General features: G+C 45.1%; 1 protein-coding gene across 1 annotated transcript in view; it reads left to right on the forward strand.

Annotated features, from left to right (window-relative positions):
- Positions 1–367: 367 nt before the first annotated feature.
- Positions 368–22685, forward strand: part of LOC106560213 (phospholipase B1, membrane-associated) — a 49051-nt gene continuing 26733 nt past the window's right edge. Inside the window, exons 1-10 of the mRNA XM_045705021.1 lie at positions 368–501; positions 672–730; positions 817–892; positions 1140–1198; positions 2816–2883; positions 7158–7201; positions 8340–8460; positions 8932–8983; positions 18954–19034; positions 22205–22270. Of these exons, the coding sequence (XP_045560977.1) occupies positions 447–501; positions 672–730; positions 817–892; positions 1140–1198; positions 2816–2883; positions 7158–7201; positions 8340–8460; positions 8932–8983; positions 18954–19034; positions 22205–22270 (681 nt within the window). The 5' untranslated portion in view covers positions 368–446. The remainder of the gene's footprint in view (positions 502–671; positions 731–816; positions 893–1139; positions 1199–2815; positions 2884–7157; positions 7202–8339; positions 8461–8931; positions 8984–18953; positions 19035–22204; positions 22271–22685) is intronic.

A 22685-nucleotide genomic window follows, 5' to 3' on the forward strand; every position in this document is an offset into this window, starting at 1 on the left:
CGCAACAGCCAGTCTAATCCCGTGGCGCGATATTCAAAAAGGTCGTCATTGAAAATAAGAATTTGTTCTTAACTGAATTGTCCGGTTAAATAAAACAAAAACAACTGAAAACATGATAATAATATTAAATTGTTTTCTGGTTTGGGTGAGAAGTTTACAAATGGGGAAATAAAATGAATCATATTGAGTAACTATGCCTAATGAAAGCAGTCTGATTCTATGCATTTGACTACATGGTACTCATGTATTTTCTATGCGCCTTCCACCATTATGTAATCAGATATGGCTGAGAACATCCTATCGTTACTCCCTACAATAATGACTGCAAGGCAGACTTTGCCACATTATTAATATTTATACAGCTGTGAGAAGGCTCACTCAAAGTCAATGATTCCAGATAACAGCTCATTGAAAACACTGTCCACTGTCCAGGGAGGGAAAAGATCATGATTGCTCCAGCCCTGTTTTCAGCCTGTATACTAGCCTGTTTTTGTGTTCATGGTAAGTACAGGTTGTTTTTTCCAGAGAGACAGTTATATTTATCAACACTTTAACTTCCTGAAATGACAGAGCATCACATTGTTCCAAGCCTCCATAGAATGTTACTCCATACAAAATTGCACACCAGTATGTATGTATGTATGTTTACTTTCTAATAATTTCTCTCCAAGGCAACGAAAGGTGGCAGGAGTCCAACCAGCCTCAGAATGAAGTGAAGGAGAATCTAAAGGTACTGTAGATTTACACATCCTCCACAAACATCCCCTTAGCTACATCAGCTAGTTCATCAGACATGTTTATTATTGTCTTGTCCAGGAGTTCCCTGCGACCACAATACACCCCGTCTTTCACTGCCCAGACATGAGCCCCTCTCCCACGGTTCCCACCTCAGGTGAGTCTCTCCTCTCCTCCTGTCCTTTCCTCTCCTTCTCAACCTCAGGTGAGTCTCTCCTCTCCTTCTCAACCTCAGGTGAGTCTCTCCTCTCCTTTCCTCTCCTTCTCAACCTCAGGTGAGTCTAATCACAAGACGCTGTCCTTAATTCAACTGAGAGAAAAACACACCGGACAAAGTTGTTTCAGAACACTGCAGCCAAACAGTCTCCGTGTGTGGTGTTAATGCTGATGTCCTTTGATTCCAGTGGAGTTGGTGAAAGCTGCAGATATCAAAGTCATAGCAGCCCTGGGGGACTCTCTGACGGTAGGGTAGAATCCGACATTAGTAGCTATTCATCTCAGTAAATATGTCACTTTCCTCCTTAACAAATGTGGTGAATATTGTCTATGATCAATGTGGTGAATATTGTCTCTGGCCAATGTGGTGAATATTGTCTATGATCAATGTGGTGAATATTGTCTCTGGCCAATGTGGTGAATATTGTCTATGATCAATGTGGTGAATATTGTCTATGATCAATGTGGTGAATATTGTCTCTGGCCAATGTGGTGAATATTGTCTATGATCAATGTGGTGAATATTGTCTCTGGCCAATGTGGTGAATATTGTCTATGATCAATGTGGTGAATATTGTCTATGATCAATGTGGTGAATATTGTCTATGATCAATGTGGTGAATATTGTCTATGATCAATGTGGTGAATATTGTCTATGATCAATGTGGTGAATATTGTCTATGATCAATGTGGTGAATATTGTCTCTGGCCAATGTGGTGAATATTGTCTATGATCAATGTGGTGAATATTGTCTATGATCAATGTGGTGAATATTGTCTCTGGCCAATGTGGTGAATATTGTCTATGATCAATGTGGTGAATATTGTCTCTGGCCAATGTGGTGAATATTGTCTATGATCAATGTGGTGAATATTGTCTATGATCAATGTGGTGAATATTGTCTATGATCAATGTGGTGAATATTGTCTATGATCAATGTGGTGAATATTGTCTCTGGCCAATGTGGTGAATATTGTCTCTGGCCAATGTGGTGAATATTGTCTATGATCAATGTGGTGAATATTGTCTCTGGCCAATGTGGTGAATATTGTCTCTGGCCAATGTGGTGAATATTGTCTATGATCAATGTGGTGAATATTGTCTCTGGCCAATGTGGTGAATATTGTCTCTGGCCAATGTGGTGAATATTGTCTATGATCAATGTGGTGAATATTGTCTCTGGCCAATGTGGTGAATATTGTCTCTGGCCAATGTGGTGAATATTGTCTATGATCAATGTGGTGAATATTGTCTATGATCAATGTGGTGAATATTGTCTATGATCAATGTGGTGAATATTGTCTATGATCAATGTGGTGAATATTGTCTATGATCAATGTGGTGAATATTGTCTCTGGCCAATGTGGTGAATATTGTCTCTGGCCAATGTGGTGAATATTGTCTCTGGCCAATGTGGTGAATATTGTCTATGATCAATGTGGTGAATATTGTCTCTGGCCAATGTGGTGAATATTGTCTATGATCAATGTGGTGAATATTGTCTATGATCAATGTGGTGAATATTGTCTATGATCAATGTGGTGAATATTGTCTATGATCAATGTGGTGAATATTGTCTATGATCAATGTGGTGAATATTGTCTATGATCAATGTGGTGAATATTGTCTCTGGCCAATGTGGTGAATATTGTCTATGATCAATGTGGTGAATATTGTCTCTGGCCAATGTGGTGAATATTGTCTATGATCAATGTGGTGAATATTGTCTATGATCAATGTGGTGAATATTGTCTCTGGCCAATGTGGTGAATATTGTCTATGATCAATGTGGTGAATATTGTCTCTGGCCAATGTGGTGAATATTGTCTCTGGCCAATGTGGTGAATATTGTCTCTGTTGCAGACAGCTATTGCTGCCAATGGCTCCACCATCCTGTCGGTCCCTGTTGAATATCGACATGTTTCATGGAGGTGATTTTTTTACTTCAACAACAATTAAAGTGTAACTCAAATCAAATGTTATTTGTCACATGCGCTGAATACAACAGGTACAATACAACCTTACAGTTAAATGCTTACTTACAAGCCAACAATACTTTAAGAAGTTAAGATTTTTTTTTTTAATAAGTGTTATGTAAAATAGATAAGTAAAAAAATAGAAAATAAAAGTAACATAATGAAACAGCAGTAAAATAACAAGCGAGGCTATATCCAGGGTATTACGGTACAGAGTCAATGTGGAGGCTATATCCAGGGTATTACGGTACAGAGTCAATGTGGAGGCTATATCCAGGGTATTACGGTACAGAGTCAATGTGGAGGCTATATCCAGGGTATTACGGTACAGAGTCAATGTGGAGGCTATATACAGGGGGTACCGGTACAGAGTCAATGTGGAGGCTATATACAGGGGGTACCGGTACAGAGTCAATGTGGAGGCTATATACAGGGGGTACCGGTACAGAGTCAATGTGGAGGCTATATACAGGGTGTTACGGTAAAGAGTCAATGTGGAGGCTATATACAGGGGGTACCGGTACAGAGTCAATGTGGAGGCTATATACAGGGGGTACCGGTACAGAGTCAATGTGGTGGCTATATACAGGGGGTACCGGTACAGAGTCAATGTGGAGGCTATATACAGGGTGTTACGGTACAGAGTCAATGTGGAGGCTATATACAGGGGGTACCGGTACAGAGTCAATGTGGAGGCTATATACAGGGGGTACCGGTACAGAGTCAATGTGGAGGCTATATACAGGGGGTACCGGTACAGAGTCAATGTGGAGGCTATATACAGGGGGTACCGGTACAGAGTCAATGTGGAGGCTATATACAGGGTGTTACGGTACAGAGTCAATGTGGAGGCTATATACAGGGGGGTACCGGTACAGAGTCAATGTGGAGGCTATATACAGGGGGTACCGGTACAGAGTCAATGTGCTGGGGGCGGTGAGTTGAGGTAATTGCGGTAATATGTACATGTAGGTAGAGTTAAAGTGACTATGCATAGATAATAAACAGAGAGTAGCAGCAGCGTAAAAGAGGGGTCTGGGTAGCCCTTTGATTAGCCGTTCAGGAGTCTTATGGCTTGGGGGGTAGAAGCTGTTAAGAAGCCTTTTGGTCCTAGACTTGGTGCTCCGGTACCACTTGCCGTGCGGTAGCAGAGAGAACAGTTTGACTAGGGCGGCTGGAGTCTTTGACAGTTTTTAGGGACTTCCTCTGACACCGCCTGATAGAGGTCCTGGATGGCAGGAAACTTGGCCCCAATGATTTTTACATTTACATTTACGTCATTTAGCAGACGCTCTTATCCAGAGCGACTTACAAACCACTTTACAATAGTACAATAGTACATCTATATCTTTTTTGGGGGGGGTTAGAAGGATTACTTTATCCTATCCCAGGTATTCCTTAAAGAGGTGGGGTTTCAGGTGTCTCCAGAAGGTGGTGATTGACTCCGCTGTCCTGGCGTCGTGAGGGAGCTTGTTCCACCATTGGGGCGCCAGAGCAGCGAACAGTTTTGACTGGGCTGAGCGGGAACTGTGCTTCCGCAGAGGTAGGGGGGCCAGCAGGCCAGAGGTGGATGAACGCAGTGCCCTTGTTTGAGTGTAGGGCCTGATCAGAGCCTGATATACTGGGCCGTACACACTACCCTGTGTAGTGCCTTTTTAAACTTTTATTTCACCTTTATTTAACCAGGTAGGCCAGTTGAGAGCAAGTTCTCATTTACAACTGTGACCTGGTCAAAATAAAGCAAAGCAGTGTGACACAAACAACAGAGGAACATGGAATAAAGAAACATACAGTCAATAACACAATAGAAAAAAGTGTATGTACAGCGTGTGCAAATAAGGTAAGATAAGGGAGGTAAGGAAATAAAACGGCCATAGTGGCAAAATAATTACAATTTAGCAATTTAAACACACGAGTCATAGATGTGCAGAAGATGAATGTGCAAGTAGAGATACTGGGGTGCAAAGGAGCAACAAAAAAATAGCAGTATGGGGATGAGGTAGTTGGATGGGCTATTTACAGATGGGCTATTTACAGATGGGCTATTTACAGATGGGCTATTTACAGATGGGCTGTGTACAGGTGCAGTGATCTGTGAGCTGCTCTGACAGCTGGTGCTTGAAGTTAGTGAGGGAGATATGAGTCTCCAGCGATTTATTTTTTCAATTCATTCCAGTCATTGGCAGCAGAGAACTGGAAGGAAAGGCGGCCAAAGGAGGAATTGGCTTTGGGGATGACCAGTGAAATATACCTGCTGGCACGCGTGCTACGGGTGGGTGCTGCTATGGTGACCACTGAGCTAAGATAAGGCGGGGCTTTACCTAGCATAGACTTATAGATGACCTGAAGCCAGTGGGTTTGGCGACGAATATGTAGCGAAGGCCAGCCAACGAGAGCATACAGATTGCAGTGGTGGGTAGTATATGGGGCTTTGGTGACAAAACGGATGGCACTGTGATAGACTGCATACAATTTGCTGAGTAGGGTGTTGGAGGCTATTTTGTAAATGACATCGCCGAAGTCAAGGATCGGTAGGATAGTCAGTTTTACGAGGGTATGTTTGGCAGCATGAATGAAGGAGGCTTTGTTGCGAAATAGGAAGCAGATTCTAGATTTAATTTTGGATTGGAGATGCTTAATGCGAGTCTGGAAGGAGAGTTTACAGTCTAACCAGACACCTAGGTATTTGTAGTTGTCCACATATTCTAAGTCAGAACCGTCCAGAGTAATGATGCTGGATGGGCAGGCAGGTGCGGGCAGCGATCGGTTGAAGAGCATGCATTTAGTTTTACTAGCATCTAAGAGCAGTTGGAGGCCACAGAAGGAGTGTTGTATGGATGAAGCTTGTTTGGAGGTTTGTCAGGTCCAAAGAAGGGCCAGATGTATACAGAATGGTGTTGTCTGCGTAGAGGTGGATCAGAGAATCACCAGCAGCAAGAGCGACATCATTGATATATACAGAGAAGAGAGTCGGCCCGAGAATTGAACCCTGTGGCACCCCCATAGAGACTGCCAGAGGTCCGGACAACAGGCCCTCTGATTTGACACACTGAACTCTATCAGAGAAGTAGTTGGTGAACCAGGCGAGGCAGTCATTTGAGAAACCAAGGCTGTTGAGTCTGCCGAAAAGAATGTGGTGATTGGCAGAGTCGAAAGCCTTGGCCAGGTCGATGAAAACGGCTGCACAGTACTGTCTTTTATCTGTGGCAGTTATGATATTGCTTAGGACCTTGAGTGTGTCTGAGATGCACCCATGACCAGCTCGGAAACCAGATTGCATAGTGGAGAAGGTATGGTGGGATTCGAAATGGTCGGTGATCTGTTTGTTAACTTGGCTTTCAAAGATTTTAGAAAGGCAGGGCAGGATGGATATAGGTCTGTAACAGTTTGGGTCTAGAGTGTCATCCCCCTTTGAAGAGGGGGATGACTGTGGCAGCTTTCCAATCTTTATGGATCTCAGATGATACGAAAGAGAGGTTGGACAGGCTAGTAATAGGGGTTGCAACCATTTTAGAAAGAGAGGGTCTAGGCCAGCTGATTTGGAGGGATCCCGATTTTGCAGTTCTTTCAGAACATCAGCTGTCTGGATTTGGGTGAAGGAGAAGCGAGAGGGAGGATTGAGCAAGTTGCTGCTGGGGGTGCAGAGCTGTTGGACGAGGTAGGGGTAGCCAGGTGGAAAGCATGGCCAGCTGTAGAAAAAAATGCTTATTGAAATTAGCGAATATTGTAGATTTATCGGTGGTGACAGTGTTTCCTAGCCTCAGTGCAGCGGGCAGCTGGGAAGAGGTGCTCTTGTTCTCCATGGACTTTACAGTGTCCCAAAACGTTTTGGAATTAGTGCTACAGGATGCAAATTTGTGTTTGAAAAAGCTAGCCTTAGCTTTCCTAACTGACTGGGTGTATTGGTTCCTAACTCCTGATGGAGGTTCCAGCTATAATGTATAAAAATAGCAGATCTGTACCACATTGGGTGAGGCAGGTTGCAGGAAAGTATATTTAGATCGTAGGTGGAAAGTGAGATTAAATTATACACGAAGAAAAAAAACGACGAAACCGACTATTTACGTGACGGGATAAGACGGGATAAGACGGGATAAGACGGGATAAGACAAACACACGTCCGACTGCTACGCCATCTTGGATCTTGACCCTTGACCCTCTGTTAGGAGTAGGGGTTCTGGGTAAGGTATCGGTGTCAGTTCATTGTCCCTTTCCTTTGTGTTATACAGTATTGGAGGTTACGGAACTTATCAAGATGTCATCACACTTGCAAGTAAGTTACAATATAAGTGTTACTGTTTTCAAACCAGAGATAAAAGTTAATTGAAAATGAACACAACATACACGTTTAGAATTGCTCTTTGCTTATTTCTTGTTTTCAGTTTTAATTACCTAACAAGAGTTCAGTGTCAAGAACCATGAGTAAGGTTCTGAGTATCCGTAACAACCGTGAGTAAGGTTCTGAGTATCCGTAACAACCGTGAGTAAGGTTCTGAGTATCCGTAACAACCGTGAGTAAGGTTCTGAGTATCCGTAACAACCGTGAGTAAGGTTCTGAGTATCCGTAACAACCGTGAGTAAGGTTCTGAGTATCCGTAACAACCGTGAGTAAGGTTCTGAGTATCCGTAACAACCGTGAGTAAGGTTCTGAGTATCCGTAACAACCGTGAGTAAGGTTCTGAGTATCCGTAACAACCGTGAGTAAGGTTCTGAGTATCCGTAACAACCGTGAGTAAGGTTCTGAGTATCCGTAACAACCGTGAGTAAGGTTCTGAGTATCCGTAACAACCGTGAGTAAGGTTCTGAGTATCCGTAACAACCGTGAGTAAGGTTCTAAGTATCCGTAACAACCGTGAGTAAGGTTCTGAGTATCCGTAACAACCGTGAGTAAGGTTCTGAGTATCCGTAACAACCGTGAGTAAGGTTCTGAGTATCCGTAACAACCGTGAGTAAGGTTCTGAGTATCCGTAACAACCGTGAGTAAGGTTCTGAGTATCCGTAACAACCGTGAGTAAGGTTCTGAGTATCCGTAACAACCGTGAGTAAGGTTCTGAGGAGCCGTAACAACCGTGAGTAAGGTTCTGAGGAGCCGTAACAACCGTGAGTAAGGTTCTGAGTATCCGTAACAACCGTGAGTAAGGTTCTAAGTATCCGTAACAACCGTGAGTAAGGTTCTGAGTATCCGTAACAACCGTGAGTAAGGTTCTGAGTATCCGTAACAACCATGAGTAAGGTTCTGAGGAGCCGTAACAACCGTGAGTAAGGTTCTGAGTATCCGTAACAACCGTGAGTAAGGTTCTGAGTATCCGTAACAACCGTGAGTAAGGTTCTGAGTATCCGTAACAACCGTGAGTAAGGTTCTAAGTATCCGTAACAACCGTGAGTAAGGTTCTGTTTCTCTGTGGTTCCAGACATCTTTAAGCTGTTTAACCCCGAGCTGCTGGGTCCGGCTCCACTGTGGACGCTCCATGGCTACCCTACTAGCATCAATAAGACAGGATTCAACTTCGCTGTGACAGGACACAACACTCTGTGAGGGACTGACTAGAACATTATATGTATTTACTGATGACAGAAAGGTCAACTGAGGCTGCGCTTAGAGGATGGATGTGAAATAACAAGCAGTGTGTACTTTGGGTTCAAATGTTTGTTTATTAACTTTAATAACTATGATAACACTTTATTGTTGCCATTTTATTACTGACGCAAAACCAATGAACCTCAAAGCTTTTTTCCAGATAACTGTATGTGTTTTTCCAGATAACTGTGTGTGTGTGTGTGTGTGTGTGTGTGTGTGTGTGTGTGTGTGTGTGTGTGTGTGTGTGTGTGTGTGTGTGTGTGCGTGCGTGCGTTTTGGGACTTTGTTGTACAAAATAATATAATGTCATATGTGTGTGTGTGTGTGTGTGTGTGTGTGTGTGTATAACGAGAGAGAGCTAGATGGTTTGGTCTGAATATATCTTAAATCATTAATGTTTTATTATTGATGTTTTTTCCTCTCAGGAATGTCTCTGACCAGACCAGACATATGATCGACACGTTTAGGTCCTACCCAGTAAGCCTCATCACTATTCACAGACACCTTCCTATTGGCTACTTCTATTTATTATGGATCCCCATTAGTTCCTGCCAAGGCAGCAGCTACTCTTCCTGGGGTTTAATATGGATCCCCATTAGTTCCTGCCAAGGCAGCAGCTACTCTTCCTGGGGTTTATTATGGGTCCCCATTAGTTCCTGCCAAGGCAGCAGCTACTCTTCCTGGGGTTTATTATGGATCCCCATTAGTTCCTGCCAAGGCAGCAGCTACTCTTCCTGGGGGTTTATTATGGATCCCCATTAGTTCCTGCCAAGGCAGCAGCTACTCTTCCTGGGGTTTATTATGGATCCCCATTAGTTCCTGCCAAGGCAGCAGCTACTCTTCCTGGGGTTTATTATGGGTCCCCATTAGTTCCTGCAAAAGCAGCAGCTACTCTTCCTGGGGTTTATTATGGGTCCCCAGTAGTTCCTGCAAAAGCAGCAGCTACTCTTCCTGGGGTCCAGCAAAATTAAGGTAGTTTATACAATTTTCAAAACATTACAATACATTCACAGATTTCACCAACACACTGTGTTCCCTCAGGCCACTACAACACCACATCTACGTGTGTGTGTGTGTGTGTGTGTGTGTGTGTGTGTGTGTGTGTGTGTGTGTGTGTGTGCCAATGTTTGTGTCTCTTCACAGTCCCCGCTGTTCCATAAGGTGTATTTTTTATCTGTTTTTTAAATCTGATTCTACTGCTGCATCAGTTACCTGATGTGGAATAGAGTTCCATGTAGTCATGGCTCTATGTAGTACTGTGCGCCTCCCATAGTCTGTTCTGGACTTGGGGACTGTGAAGAGACCTCTGGTGGCATGTCTTGTGGGGTATGTATGGGTGTCCGAGCTGTGTGCCAGTAGTTTAGACAGACAGCTCAGTGCATTCAACATGTCAATACCTCTCACAAATACAAGTAGTGATGAAGTCAATCTCTCCTCCAATTTGAGCCAGGAGAGATTGACATGCATATTATTAATATTAGCTCTCTGTGTACATCCAAGGGCCAGCCGTGCTGCCCTGTTCTGAGCCAATTGCAATTTTTCTAAGTCCTTTTTTGTGGCACCTGACCACACGACTGAACAGTAGTCAAGGTGCGACAAAACTAGGGCTTGTAGGATGTGGCGGATGAATCAGAATGTATCCCTTTGGACTCTTGGTGTTGGAAGCCTGAATTCTTCCCTCCGCTGGGGCTCAGTCACTTGGGGCCCAGAGATGGGAGAGGTCAGGCTTGTCTTTTACATATCCCTGGTGCTATGCAGAATATCAGAAAGGGAAGAGGACAGGATGGAACATTGTCTTCATATGTGAATGGATCTGTTAAACCATGTGAAGGGGTGGCGTGATTAATGGGGAACCAGTTACTTGTCTCCACAATGTCTGTGCGCAAGTCACTCCCTCCTTTGGCATTGGGGGGAGGGCATGGCAGTGTATGGCAGTGTCTGGAACCATTGTATGTCCTCTCTGATGTTGCACTTATCCTGGGATAGTGTATGACCTAGAGACTCACTCCCCTCAGTGAGCTTGTCCAGGAGTGGGGTCAAGAGGGGGTTTGCTTGAGATGGGAGTATCTAGAGTTGACAATTGATATATGCCATTGGATGAGATGGTGTTTTTGTGCTATGAAGTACCAGGAACGGGATTAGAACCTCGTTTTAGGGACCAAACTGAACGATAATTTATAGCGAATGCTATCTGGCTATGGGATACTCCTTTCTCAATTATAAAGTCCCTTTGTGAACTCTTCCTAAGATCTGTGGTTCGTCTTGTACGTTGAGAGGGGTGTATCTTGGCTATAAAAGATCTTTGTACTTTTGTGTTGTCACTCTCAACGGTTCATTAGAAATGGTGAATCGTTGAAAGTCTAGTGCTAATGCAAAGCTCTAATTATTAAAGATGTAGTTTAAGTATAACTCTGACTGGTGTGTGAAGTTTAACTCTCCTCATTTGGTAATGCAGAAATTAGCCACCACAAGGACCTGCCTTATTGATAGTGTTGTTAAGAAGGTAGAAACTAGGGCCTGTAGGAGCTGCCTTATTGATAGTGTTGTTAAGAAGGTAGAAACTAGGGCCTGTAGGACCTGCCTTGTTGATAGTGTTGTTAAGAAGGTCGAGGTCTAGGGCCTGTAGGACCTGCCTTGTTGATAGTGTTGTTAAGAAGGTAGAAACTAGGGCCTGTAGGACCTGCCTGGTTGATAGTGTTGTTAAGAAGGTAGAAACTAGGGCCTGTAGGACCTGCCTTGTTGATAGTGTTGTTAAGAAGGTAGAAACTAGGGCCTGTAGGACCTGCCTTGTTGATAGTGTTGTTAAGAAGGTAGAAACTAGGGCCTGTAGGACCTGCCTTGTTGATAGTGTTGTTAAGAAGGTAGAGACTAGGGCCTGTAGGACCTGCCTTGTTGATAGTGTTGTTAAGAAGGTAGAAACTAGGGCCTGTAGGACCTGCCTTGTTGATAGTGTTGTTAAGAAGGTAGAAACTAGGGCCTGTAGGACCTGCCTTGTTGATAGTGTTGTTAAGAAGGTAGAAACTAGGGCCTGTAGGACCTGCCTTGTTGATAGTGTTGTTAAGAAGGTAGAAACTAGGGCCTGTAGGACCTGCCTTGTTGATAGTGTTGTTAAGAAGGTAGAAACTAGGGCCTGTAGGACCTGCCTTGTTGATAGTGTTGTTAAGAAGGTCGAGGTCTAGGGCCTGTAGGACCTGCCTTGTTGATAGTGTTGTTAAGAAGGTAGAAACTAGGGCCTGTAGGACCTGCCTGGTTGATAGTGTTGTTAAGAAGGTAGAAACTAGGGCCTGTAGGACCTGCCTTGTTGATAGTGTTGTTAAGAAGGTAGAAACTAGGGCCTGTAGGACCTGCCTTGTTGATAGTGTTGTTAAGAAGGTAGAAACTAGGGCCTGTAGGACCTGCCTTGTTGATAGTGTTGTTAAGAAGGTAGAGACTAGGGCCTGTAGGACCTGCCTTGTTGATAGTGTTGTTAAGAAGGTAGAAACTAGGGCCTGTAGGACCTGCCTTGTTGATAGTGTTGTTAAGAAGGTAGAAACTAGGGCCTGTAGGACCTGCCTTGTTGATAGTGTTGTTAAGAAGGTAGAAACTAGGGCCTGTAGGACCTGCCTTGTTGATAGTGTTGTTAAGAAGGTAGAAACTAGGGCCTGTAGGACCTGCCTTGTTGATAGTGTTGTTAAGAAGGTAGAAACTAGGGCCTGTAGGACCTGCCTTGTTGATAGTGTTGTTAAGGTGAATGCACCAATTTGTAAGTCGCTCTGGATAAGAGTCTGCTAAATGACGTAAATGTAAATGTAAATGTTAAGAAGGCAGAGCATCGCTTTATTATAGACTCCTCCCCATCTTAGCTGCTACTGCATCAATATGTTTTGATCATGACAGTTTACAATCTAGGGTTACTCCAAGCAGTTTAGTCATCTCAACTTGCTCAATTTCCAAATTATTTATTACAAGATTTAGTTGAGGTTTAGAGTTTAAGGGGAAACTTTTAAATGTCTTGGAATGGTCTAATCAAAGCCCAGACCTCAATCCAATTGAGAATCTGTGGAATTACTTAAAGATTGCTGTACACCAGAGGAACCCATCCAACTTGAAGGAGCTGGAGCAGTTTTGCCTTGAAGACCGGGCAAAACTCCCAATGGCTAGATGGGCCAAGCTTATAGAGACATTTTATTTACCTTTATTTAACCTTTATTTAACCAGGTAGGCCAGTTGAGAACAAGTTCTCATTTACAACTGCGACCTGGTCAAGATAAAGCAAAGCAGTGCGACACAAACAACACAGGGTTACACATGGGATAAACAAACGTACAGTCAATAACACAATAGAAAAATCTATGTACAGTGTGTGCAAGTGTAGTAAAGTTAGGGAAGTAAGGCAATAAAAAAAAATGTAAATGTAAATAGGTCATAGAGGCGAAATAATTAATTAAGCATCAACACTGGAATGATAGATGTGCAGATGATGATGTGCAAGTAGAGATACTGGGGTGAAAAGAGCAACAACAAACAAAAACAATACAGGGATGAGGTAGTTGGACGGGCTATTTACAGATGGGCTATTTACAGATGGGCTATTTACAGATGGGCTATTTACAGATGGGCTATTTACAGATGGGCTATGTACAGATGGGCTATTTACAGATGGGCTATGTACAGATGGGCTATGTACAGATGGGCTATGTACAGATGGGCTATGTACAGATGGGCTATTTACAGATGGGCTATTTACAGATGGGCTATTTACAGATGGGCTATGTACAGATGGGCTATGTACAGATGGGCTATTTACAGATGGGCTATTTACAGATGGGCTATGTACAGATGGGCTATTTACAGATGGGCTATGTACAGATGGGCTATGTACAGATGGGCTATGTACAGATGGGCTATTTACAGATGGGCTATTTACAGATGGGCTATGTACAGATGGGCTATTTACAGATGGGCTATTTACAGATGGGCTATTTACAGATGGGCTATTTACAGATGGGCTATTTACAGATGGGCTATTTACAGATGGGCTATTTACAGATGGGCTATGTACAGATGGGCTATTTACAGATGGGCTATGTACAGATGGGCTATTTACAGATGGGCTATTTACAGATGGGCTATTTACAGATGGGCTATTTACAGATGGGCTATTTACAGATGGGCTATTTACAGATGGGCTATTTACAGATGGGCTATGTACAGATGGGCTATGTACAGATGGGCTATTTACAGATGGGCTATTTACAGATGGCTATTTACAGATGGGCTATGTACAGATGGGCTATTTACAGATGGGCTATTTACAGATGGGCTATGTACAGATGGGCTATTTACAGATGGGCTATTTACAGATGGGCTATTTACAGATGGGCTATGTACAGATGGGCTATGTACAGATGGGCTATGTACAGATGGGCTATTTACAGATGGGCTATTTACAGATGGGCTATGTACAGATGGGCTATTTACAGATGGGCTATGTACAGATGGGCTATTTACAGATGGGCTATTTACAGATGGGCTATTTACAGATGGGCTATGTACAGATGGGCTATGTACAGATGGGCTATGTACAGATGGGCTATGTACAGATGGGCTATTTACAGATGGGCTATTTACAGATGGGCTATTTACAGATGGGCTATTTACAGATGGGCTATTTACAGATGGGCTATTTACAGATGGGCTATGTACAGATGGGCTATTTACAGATGGGCTATTTACAGATGGGCTATTTACAGATGGGCTATTTACAGATGGGCTGTGTACAGATGGGCTATTTACAGATGGGCTATTTACAGATGGGCTATTTACAGATGGGCTATTTACAGATGGGCTATTTACAGATGGGCTGTGTACAGATGGGCTGTGTACAGATGGGCTATTTACAGATGGGCTATTTACAGATGGGCTATTTACAGATGGGCTATTTACAGATGGGCTATTTACAGATGGGCTGTGTACAGATGGGCTATTTACAGATGGGCTATTTACAGATGGGCTATTTACAGATGGGCTATTTACAGATGGGCTATTTACAGATGGGCTGTGTACAGATGGGCTATTTACAGATGGGCTATGTACAGATGGGCTATGTACAGATGGGCTATTTACAGATGGGCTGTGTACAGATGGGCTATTTACAGATGGGCTATGTACAGATGGGCTATTTACAGATGGGCTATTTACAGATGGGTTATGTACAGATGGGCTATTTACAGATGGGCTGTGTACAGATGGGCTATGTACAGATGGGCTGTGTACAGATGGGCTGTGTACAGATGGGCTATGTACAGGTACAGTAAGCTGCTCTGACAGCTGATGCTTTAAACTTAGTGAGGGAGATATGAGTCTCCAGCTTCAGTGATTTTTTTTTGTTGCAATTCGTTCCAGTCATTGGCAGCAGAGAACTGGAAAGAAAGGCGGCCAAAGGAGGAATTGGCTTTGGGGATCACCAGTGAAATATACCTGTGATGTAGTGATGCTAGTCGGGTGGGCGGGCGGGAGCAGGCAGCGAGCGGTTGAAGAGCATGCATTTAGTTTTACTTGCATTTAAGAGCAGTTGGAGGCCACGGAAGGAGTGTTGTATGGCATTGAAGCTCGTCTGGAGGTTAGTTAACACAGTGTCCAAAGAAGGGCCAGAAATATACAGAACGGTGTCGTCTGCATAGAGGTGGATCAGAGAATCACCAGCAGCAAGAGCGACATCCTTGATATACACAGAGAAGAGAGTCGGCCCGAGCATTGAACCCTGTGAAACCCCCATAGAGACTGCCAGAGGTCCGGACAACAGGCCCTCCGATTTGACATACTGAACTCTGTCTGAGAAGTAGATGGTGAACCAGGCGTGGGAATAATTTGAGAAAACAAGGCTGTTGAGTCTGCCGATAAGAATGCGGTGATTGACAAGTCGAAAGCCTTGGCCAGGTCGATGAAAACGGCTGCACAGTACTGTCTTTAATCGATGGCGGTTATGACCTCGTTTAGGACCTTGAGCATGGCTGAGGTGCACCCATGACCAGCTCGGAAACCAGATTGCATAGTGGAGAAGGTATGGTGGTATTCAAAATGGTCGGTGATCTGTTTGTTAACTTGGCTTTCGAAGATTTTAGAAAGGCAGGGCAGGATGGATATAGGTCTATAAAAGTTTGGGTCTAGAGTGTCACCCCCCCCTTCGAAGAGGGGGACTACCGCGGCAGCTTTCCCATCTTTAGGGATCTCAGATGACACGAAAGAGAGGTTGAACAGGCTAGTTATAGGGATTGCAACAATTTTGCTGGATCATTTTAGAAAGAGAGGGTCCAGATTGTCTAGCCCGGCTGATTTGTAGTGATCCAGATTTTGCAGCTCTTTCAGAATATCAGCAGTCTGGATTTTGGGGAAGGAGAAGCGTGTGGGGGGGGGTGCTTGGGCAAGTTTCTGCTGGGGGTGCAGAGCTGTTGGACGGGGTAGGGGTAGCCAGGTGGAAAGCATGGCCAGCCGTAGAAAAATGCTTATTGAAATGATCAATTATCTTAGATTTATCGGTGGTGACAATGTTTCCTAGCCTCAGTGCCGTGGGCAGCTGGAAGGAGATGCTCTTATTCTCCATGGACTTTACAGTGTCCCAAAACCTTTTGGAATTAGTGCTACAGGATGCAAATTTCTGTTTCAAAAAACTAGCCTTAGCTTTCCTAACTGATAGACTGTGTATATTGGTTCCTGACTTCCCTTAAAAGTTTAATTTCGCGGGGGCTATTTGATGCTAATGCAGTACGCCATAGAATGTTTTTGTGCTGGTCAAGGGCAGTCAAGTCTGGGGTGAACAAAGGGGTACATCTGTTCTTAGTTCTATATTTTTTGAAAGGGGCATGCTTATTTAAGATGGTGAGGAAGGCACTTTTAAAGAATAACCAGGCATCCTCTACTGACGGAATGAGGTCAATATCCTTCCAGGATACCCGGGCCAGGTCGATTAGAAAGGCCTGCTCACTGAAGTGTTTTAGGGAGCGTTTGACAGTGATGAGTGTTGGTCGTTTGGCCGCGGACCCATTTCGGACGCAGGCAATGAGGCAGTGATCGCTGAGATCTTGGTTGAAAACAGCAGAGGTGTATTTAGAGGGCAAGTTGGTCAGGATGATATCTATGAGGGTGCCCATGTTTACGGATTTGGGGTTGTACCTGGTAGGTTCCTTGATAATTTGTGTGAGACTGAGGGCATCTAGCTTAGATTGTAGGACTGCCGGGGTGTTAAGCATGTCCCAGTTTAGGTCACCTAGTAGCACGAGCTCTGAAGATAGATGGGGGCAATCAATTCACATATCGTGTCCAGGGCACAGCTGGAGGCAGAGGGAGGTCTATAACAGCTGGGGGCTGAGAAGGGTCTATAACAAGCGACAACGGTGAGAGACTAATTTCTGGAGAGATGGGTTTTCAAAAGCAGAAGCTCAAACTGTTTTTTTGTTGTGTTTTTTAGGCCTGGATAGTAATTCTGCAGAGTTCTGTCAATCTCTGCAGTAGGTTGAAACTCTGATGTTAACATGCATGAAACCAAGGCTTTTACGGTTGCAGAAGTCAACAAATGAGAGCGCCTGGTGAATAGGTGTGGTGCTGGGGTCAACAGGGCCTGGGTTAACCTCTACATCACCAGAGGAACAGAGGAGGAGTAGGATGAGGGTACGGCTAAAGGCTATAAGAACTGGTCGTCTAGTGAGTTGGGGACAGAGAATAAAAGGAGCAGATTTCTGGGCGTGGTAGAATAGATCCAGGGCATAATGTACAGACAGGGGTATGGTGGGGTGTGGGTACAGTGGAGGTAAACCTAGGCATTGAGTGACAATGAGAGAGCTTGCATCTCTGGAGACACAAGCTAACCCAGGTGAGGTCTCATGTGTGACAAAAAGAGCTATCTAAGGCATGTTGAGCTGGACTAGGGGCTCTACAGTGAAATAAAACAACTACCCAAAACAGCAGAAGACAAGGCATATTGACATTAGAGAGAGTCATGTGTAGCCGAGGGATCATAGGGTCCAATGAGCAGCAATAGGTGAGTCCGGGAGCCATTCGGTAGTCGCTACTATGCTAGGTGAGCGGAAGTCACGGCATTCGGAAATCTAGCGGGCCGGGGCTAGCAGATGGGTCTTCGGCACGTCACAACGGAAAAGCCTGTTGAAACCTCCTCGGAAGATTACGTCGGCAGACCAGTCGTGATGGATCGGCGGGGCTCCGTGTCGGCAATAAAGGGTCCAGGCCAATTGGTAAAAGAGGTTTTGGTGCCCAGGAATTAGCTGGTGGACTTCTTCGGCTAGCCGGGAGATGGGCCTAGCTCGAGGCTAACTCAAGGCTAACTGGTTCTTGCTTCGGGACGGAGATGTTAGCCAGGAGTAGCCAATCGGATTGCAGCTAGCTAGCTGCGATGATCCGGTGTAAAGGTCCAGAGCTTGTGGTACGAATCCGGAGATGTGGTAGAGAAAAAGCAGTCCGATATGCTCTGGGTTGATATTGCGCTGTGCAGACTGGCAGGTATTGACCGAACTGAGGCTGGCTGATGTCCGAGTTAACGGTGAGGACCGCTAGCAGTGGCTAACTGACTGACTAGTAGCTAGTTAGCTGGCTAGGTTCTGATGGGGGTTCTGGTTCTAAGGTATAAAAATAGCAGATCCGTACCACATTGGATGAGCCGGGTTGCAGGAGAGTGTATTCAGTCCTTAGATGGAAAGTGAGATTGAAATATATACGAAATATATACCAAAAAAATGAGGAAAACGACATTTACTCGGGACAGGACAAGACAAAACACACGTCCGACTGCTACGCCATCTTGGACTTGTAACTGTAATTGCTGCCAAAAGTGGCTCTGCAAAGTATTGACTTTGGGGGGGTGAATAGCTATACACGCTCAAGTTTACTGTTTTTTTTATGTCTTATTTCTTGTTTGTTTCACCCAAAAATATATTTTGGATCTTCAAAGTGGTAGGCATGTTGTGTAAATCAAATGATACAAACCCCCCAAAAATCTATTTTAATTCCAGATTGTAAGGCAACAAAATAGGAAAAATTCCAAGGGGGGGTGAAGACTTTCGCAAGCCACTGTAGGTAAATGTGATATTTCCATTTTTTATTTGGAAATTAGCAACATTTCTAAAAACCTGTTTTGGCTTTGTCATTATGGGTTATTGTGTGTAGATTGATGAGGGGGAAACTATTTAATACATTTTAAGGCTGTAACCTAACCAAATGTGGAGAAAGTCAAGGGGTCTGAATACTTTCCGAAGGCACTGTATGCACATCTGGCACAAAAGTGTTTCGTTATCGTAGAAATACGGGACGTGTGGAGGGTCGTTACAAGGCTGGACAAATTCCAGAAACTGTACGTTTTCAGACTTGTGCACTGGAGTGTTCGAGCCATAAGTGTGGCTTTCCATGCAGAGATGAACTACAAAATGCATTTATATGACATAATATTACTATATTTCAGGGACTGAACTACAAAGACGATTGGAAGCTGGTGACAGTGCTTATTGGAATGAATGACATCTGTGATTATTGTAAAAACAAAGTAAGGAAAAACATTTTTTTTCATAGATTGTTGGATATAAAGTCACCCCTGCCCAGTAGATGCAGTCACTCCTGCCCAGTAGATGCAGTCACTCCTGCCCAGTAGATACAGTCACTCCTGCCCAGTAGATGCAGTCACTCCTGCCCAGTAGATACAGTCACTCCTGCCCAGTAGATGCAGTCACTCCTGCCCAGTAGATACAGTCACTCCTGCCCAGTAGATGCAGTCACTCCTGCCCAGTAGATACAGTCACTCCTGCCCAGTAGATACAGTCACTCCTGCCCAGTAGATACAGTCACTCCTGCCCAGTAGATGCAGTCACTCCTGCCCAGTAGATACAGTCACCCCTGCCCAGTAGATACAGTCACTCCTGCCCAGTAGATACAGTCACTCCTGCCCAGTAGATGCAGTCACCCCTGCCCAGTAGATGCAGTCACCCCTGCCCAGTAGATACAGTCACTCCTGCCCAGTAGATACAGTCACTCCTGCCCAGTAGATACAGTCACTCCTGCCCAGTAGATACAGTCACTCCTGCCCAGTAGATGCAGTCACTCCTGCCCAGTAGATACAGTCACTCCTGCCCAGTAGATGCAGTCACTCCTGCCCAGTAGATACAGTCACTCCTGCCCAGTAGATACAGTCACTCCTGCCCAGTAGATGCAGTCACCCCTGCCCAGTAGATGCAGTCACTCCTGCCCAGTAGATACAGTCACTCCTGCCCAGTAGATGCAGTCACTCCTGCCCAGTAGATGCAGTCACTCCTGCCCAGTAGATACAGTCACTCCTGCCCAGTAGATGCAGTCACTCCTGCCCAGTAGATACAGTCACTCCTGCCCAGTAGATACAGTCACTCCTGCCCAGTAGATGCAGTCACCCCTGCCCAGTAGATGCAGTCACTCCTGCCCAGTAGATGCAGTCACCCCTGCCCAGTAGATACAGTCACTCCTGCCCAGTAGATGCAGTCACTCCTGCCCAGTAGATACAGTCACTCCTGCCCAGTAGATGCAGTCACCCCTGCCCAGTAGATGCAGTCACCCCTGCCCAGTAGATACAGTCACTCCTGCCCAGTAGATACAGTCACTCCTGCCCAGTAGATGCAGTCACTCCTGCCCAGTAGATGCAGTCACTCCTGCCCAGTAGATGCAGTCACTCCTGCCCAGTAGATGCAGTCACCCCTGCCCAGTAGATGCAGTCACCCCTGCCCAGTAGATGCAGTCACCCCTGCCCAGTAGATACAGTCACCCCTGCCCAGTAGATACAGTCACTCCTGCCCAGTAGATGCAGTCACTCCTGCCCAGTAGATGCAGTCACTCCTGTCCAGTAGATGCAGTCACCCCTGTCCAGTAGATGCAGTCACCCCTGCCCAGTAGATGCAGTCACCCCTGCCCAGTAGATGCAGTCACTCCTGTCCAGTAGATGCAGTCACTCCTGCCCAGTAGATGCAGTCACTCCTGCCCAGTAGATGCAGTCACCCCTGCCCAGTAGATACAGTCACTCCTGCCCAGTAGATGCAGTCACCCCTGCCCAGTAGATGCAGTCACTCCTGTCCAGTAGATGCAGTCACTCCTGCCCAGTAGATGCAGTCACTCCTGCCCAGTAGATGCAGTCACCCCTGCCCAGTAGATACAGTCACTCCTGCCCAGTAGATGCAGTCACTCCTGCCCAGTAGATGCTGTCACCCCTGCCCAGTAGATGCTGTCACTCCTGCCCAGTAGATGCAGTCACTCCTGCCCAGTAGATGCAGTCACTCCTGCCCAGTAGATGCAGTCACTCCTGCCCAGTAGATGCAGTCACTCCTGCCCAGTAGATGCAGTCACTCCTGCCCAGTAGATGCAGTCACTCCTGCCCAGTAGATGCAGTCACCCCTGCCCAGTAGATGCAGTCACTCCTGCCCAGTAGATGCAGTCACTCCTGCCCAGTAGATGCAGTCACCCCTGCCCAGTAGATGCAGTCACCCCTGCCCAGTAGATGCAGTCACTCCTGCCCAGTAGATGCAGTCACCCCTGCCCAGTAGATGCAGTCACTCCTGCCCAGTAGATGCAGTCACCCCTGCCCAGTAGATGCAGTCACCCCTGCCCAGTAGATGCAGTCACCCCTGCCCAGTAGATGCAGTCACCCCTGCCCAGTAGATGCAGTCACCCCTGCCCAGTAGATGCAGTCACCCCTGCCCAGTAGATGCAGTCACCCCTGCCCAGTAGATGCAGTCACCCCTGCCCAGTAGATGCAGTCACCCCTGCCCAGTAGATGCAGTCACCCCTGCCCAGTAGATGCAGTCACCCCTGCCCAGTAGATGCAGTCACCCCTGCCCAGTAGATACTGTCACTCCTGCCCAGTAGATGCAGTCACCCCTGCCCAGTAGATGCAGTCACCCCTGCCCAGTAGATGCAGTCACTCCTGCCCATTTAGTCTTTCTGCCCTACTTTAGATACATTGCAATGTTTGTTAACTCAAATAACTAGAATATCTGTTATCTAAACTCACCAGATGATCTGTTATCTAAACTCACCAGATTATCTGTTACCTAAACTCACCAGATTATCTGTTACCTAAACTCACCAGATTATCTGTTACCTAAACTCACCAGATTATCTGTTACCTAAACTCGCCAGATTATCTGTTACCTAAACTCGCCAGATTATCTGTTACCTAAACTCGCCAGATTATCTGTTACCTAAACTCGCCAGATTTTCTGTTACCTAAACTCGCCAGACTATCTGTTACCTAAACTCGCCAGACTATCTGTTACCTAACCTCGCCAGATTATCTGTTACCTAAACTCGCCAGATTATCTGTTACCTAAACTCACCAGATTATCTGTTACCTAAACTCACCAGATTATCTGTTACCTAAACTCACCAGATTATCTGTTACCTAAACTCACCAGATTATCTGTTACCTAAACTCGCCAGATTATCTGTTACCTAAACTCACCAGATTATCTGTTACCTAAAGTCAGCAGATTATCTGTTACCTAAAGTCAGCAGATTATCTGTTATCTAAACTCACCAGATTATCTGTTATCTAAACTCACCAGATTATCTGTTACCTAAACTCACCAGATTATCTGACAGAGTAATAATCGGTGTATATTAAACAGAGAAATAGAGCAGTGCTGTTCTAGCTGCTGTAAGACTGATACTGTTTAACTATTGGTTATTAATATTCCACAGACTCTCTTCTCAGCGGACAACTTCATCTACTACATGACAGAGATGCTTGACACGATGATGAACGAGGTATAGTCAAGTTATTTTGTAACATTTTATTATGCACTGAAGGGGATTCTATGATGACTAATATTGTGGTCCTTTATTCTTCACTGATTTCTCTTTCCGTCTCTTTTCTCCCCCCTCACTTCTCTCTCTCTTCTCTCTCCCTCTTCTCTCTTTCCCTCTTCTCTCTCTTCTCTCTCCCTCTTCTCTCTTTCCCTCTTCTCTCTCTTCTCTCTCCCTCTTCTCTCTCTTCTCTCTCCCTCTTCTCTCTCTTCTCTCTCCCTCTTCTCTCTCTTCTCTCTCCCTCTTCTCTCTTTCCCTCTTCTCTCTCTTCTCTCTCCCTCTTCTCTCTCTTCTCTCTCCCTCTTCTCTCTTTCCCTCTTCTCTCTCTTTTCTCTCTTCTCTCTTTCTTCTCCCCCTCGCTCTCTTCTCCCCCTCT

The sequence above is a fragment of the Salmo salar genome, chromosome ssa01, assembly GCF_905237065.1.
Source record: "Salmo salar chromosome ssa01, Ssal_v3.1, whole genome shotgun sequence".
Classification (NCBI taxonomy): Eukaryota; Metazoa; Chordata; class Actinopteri; order Salmoniformes; family Salmonidae; genus Salmo; species Salmo salar.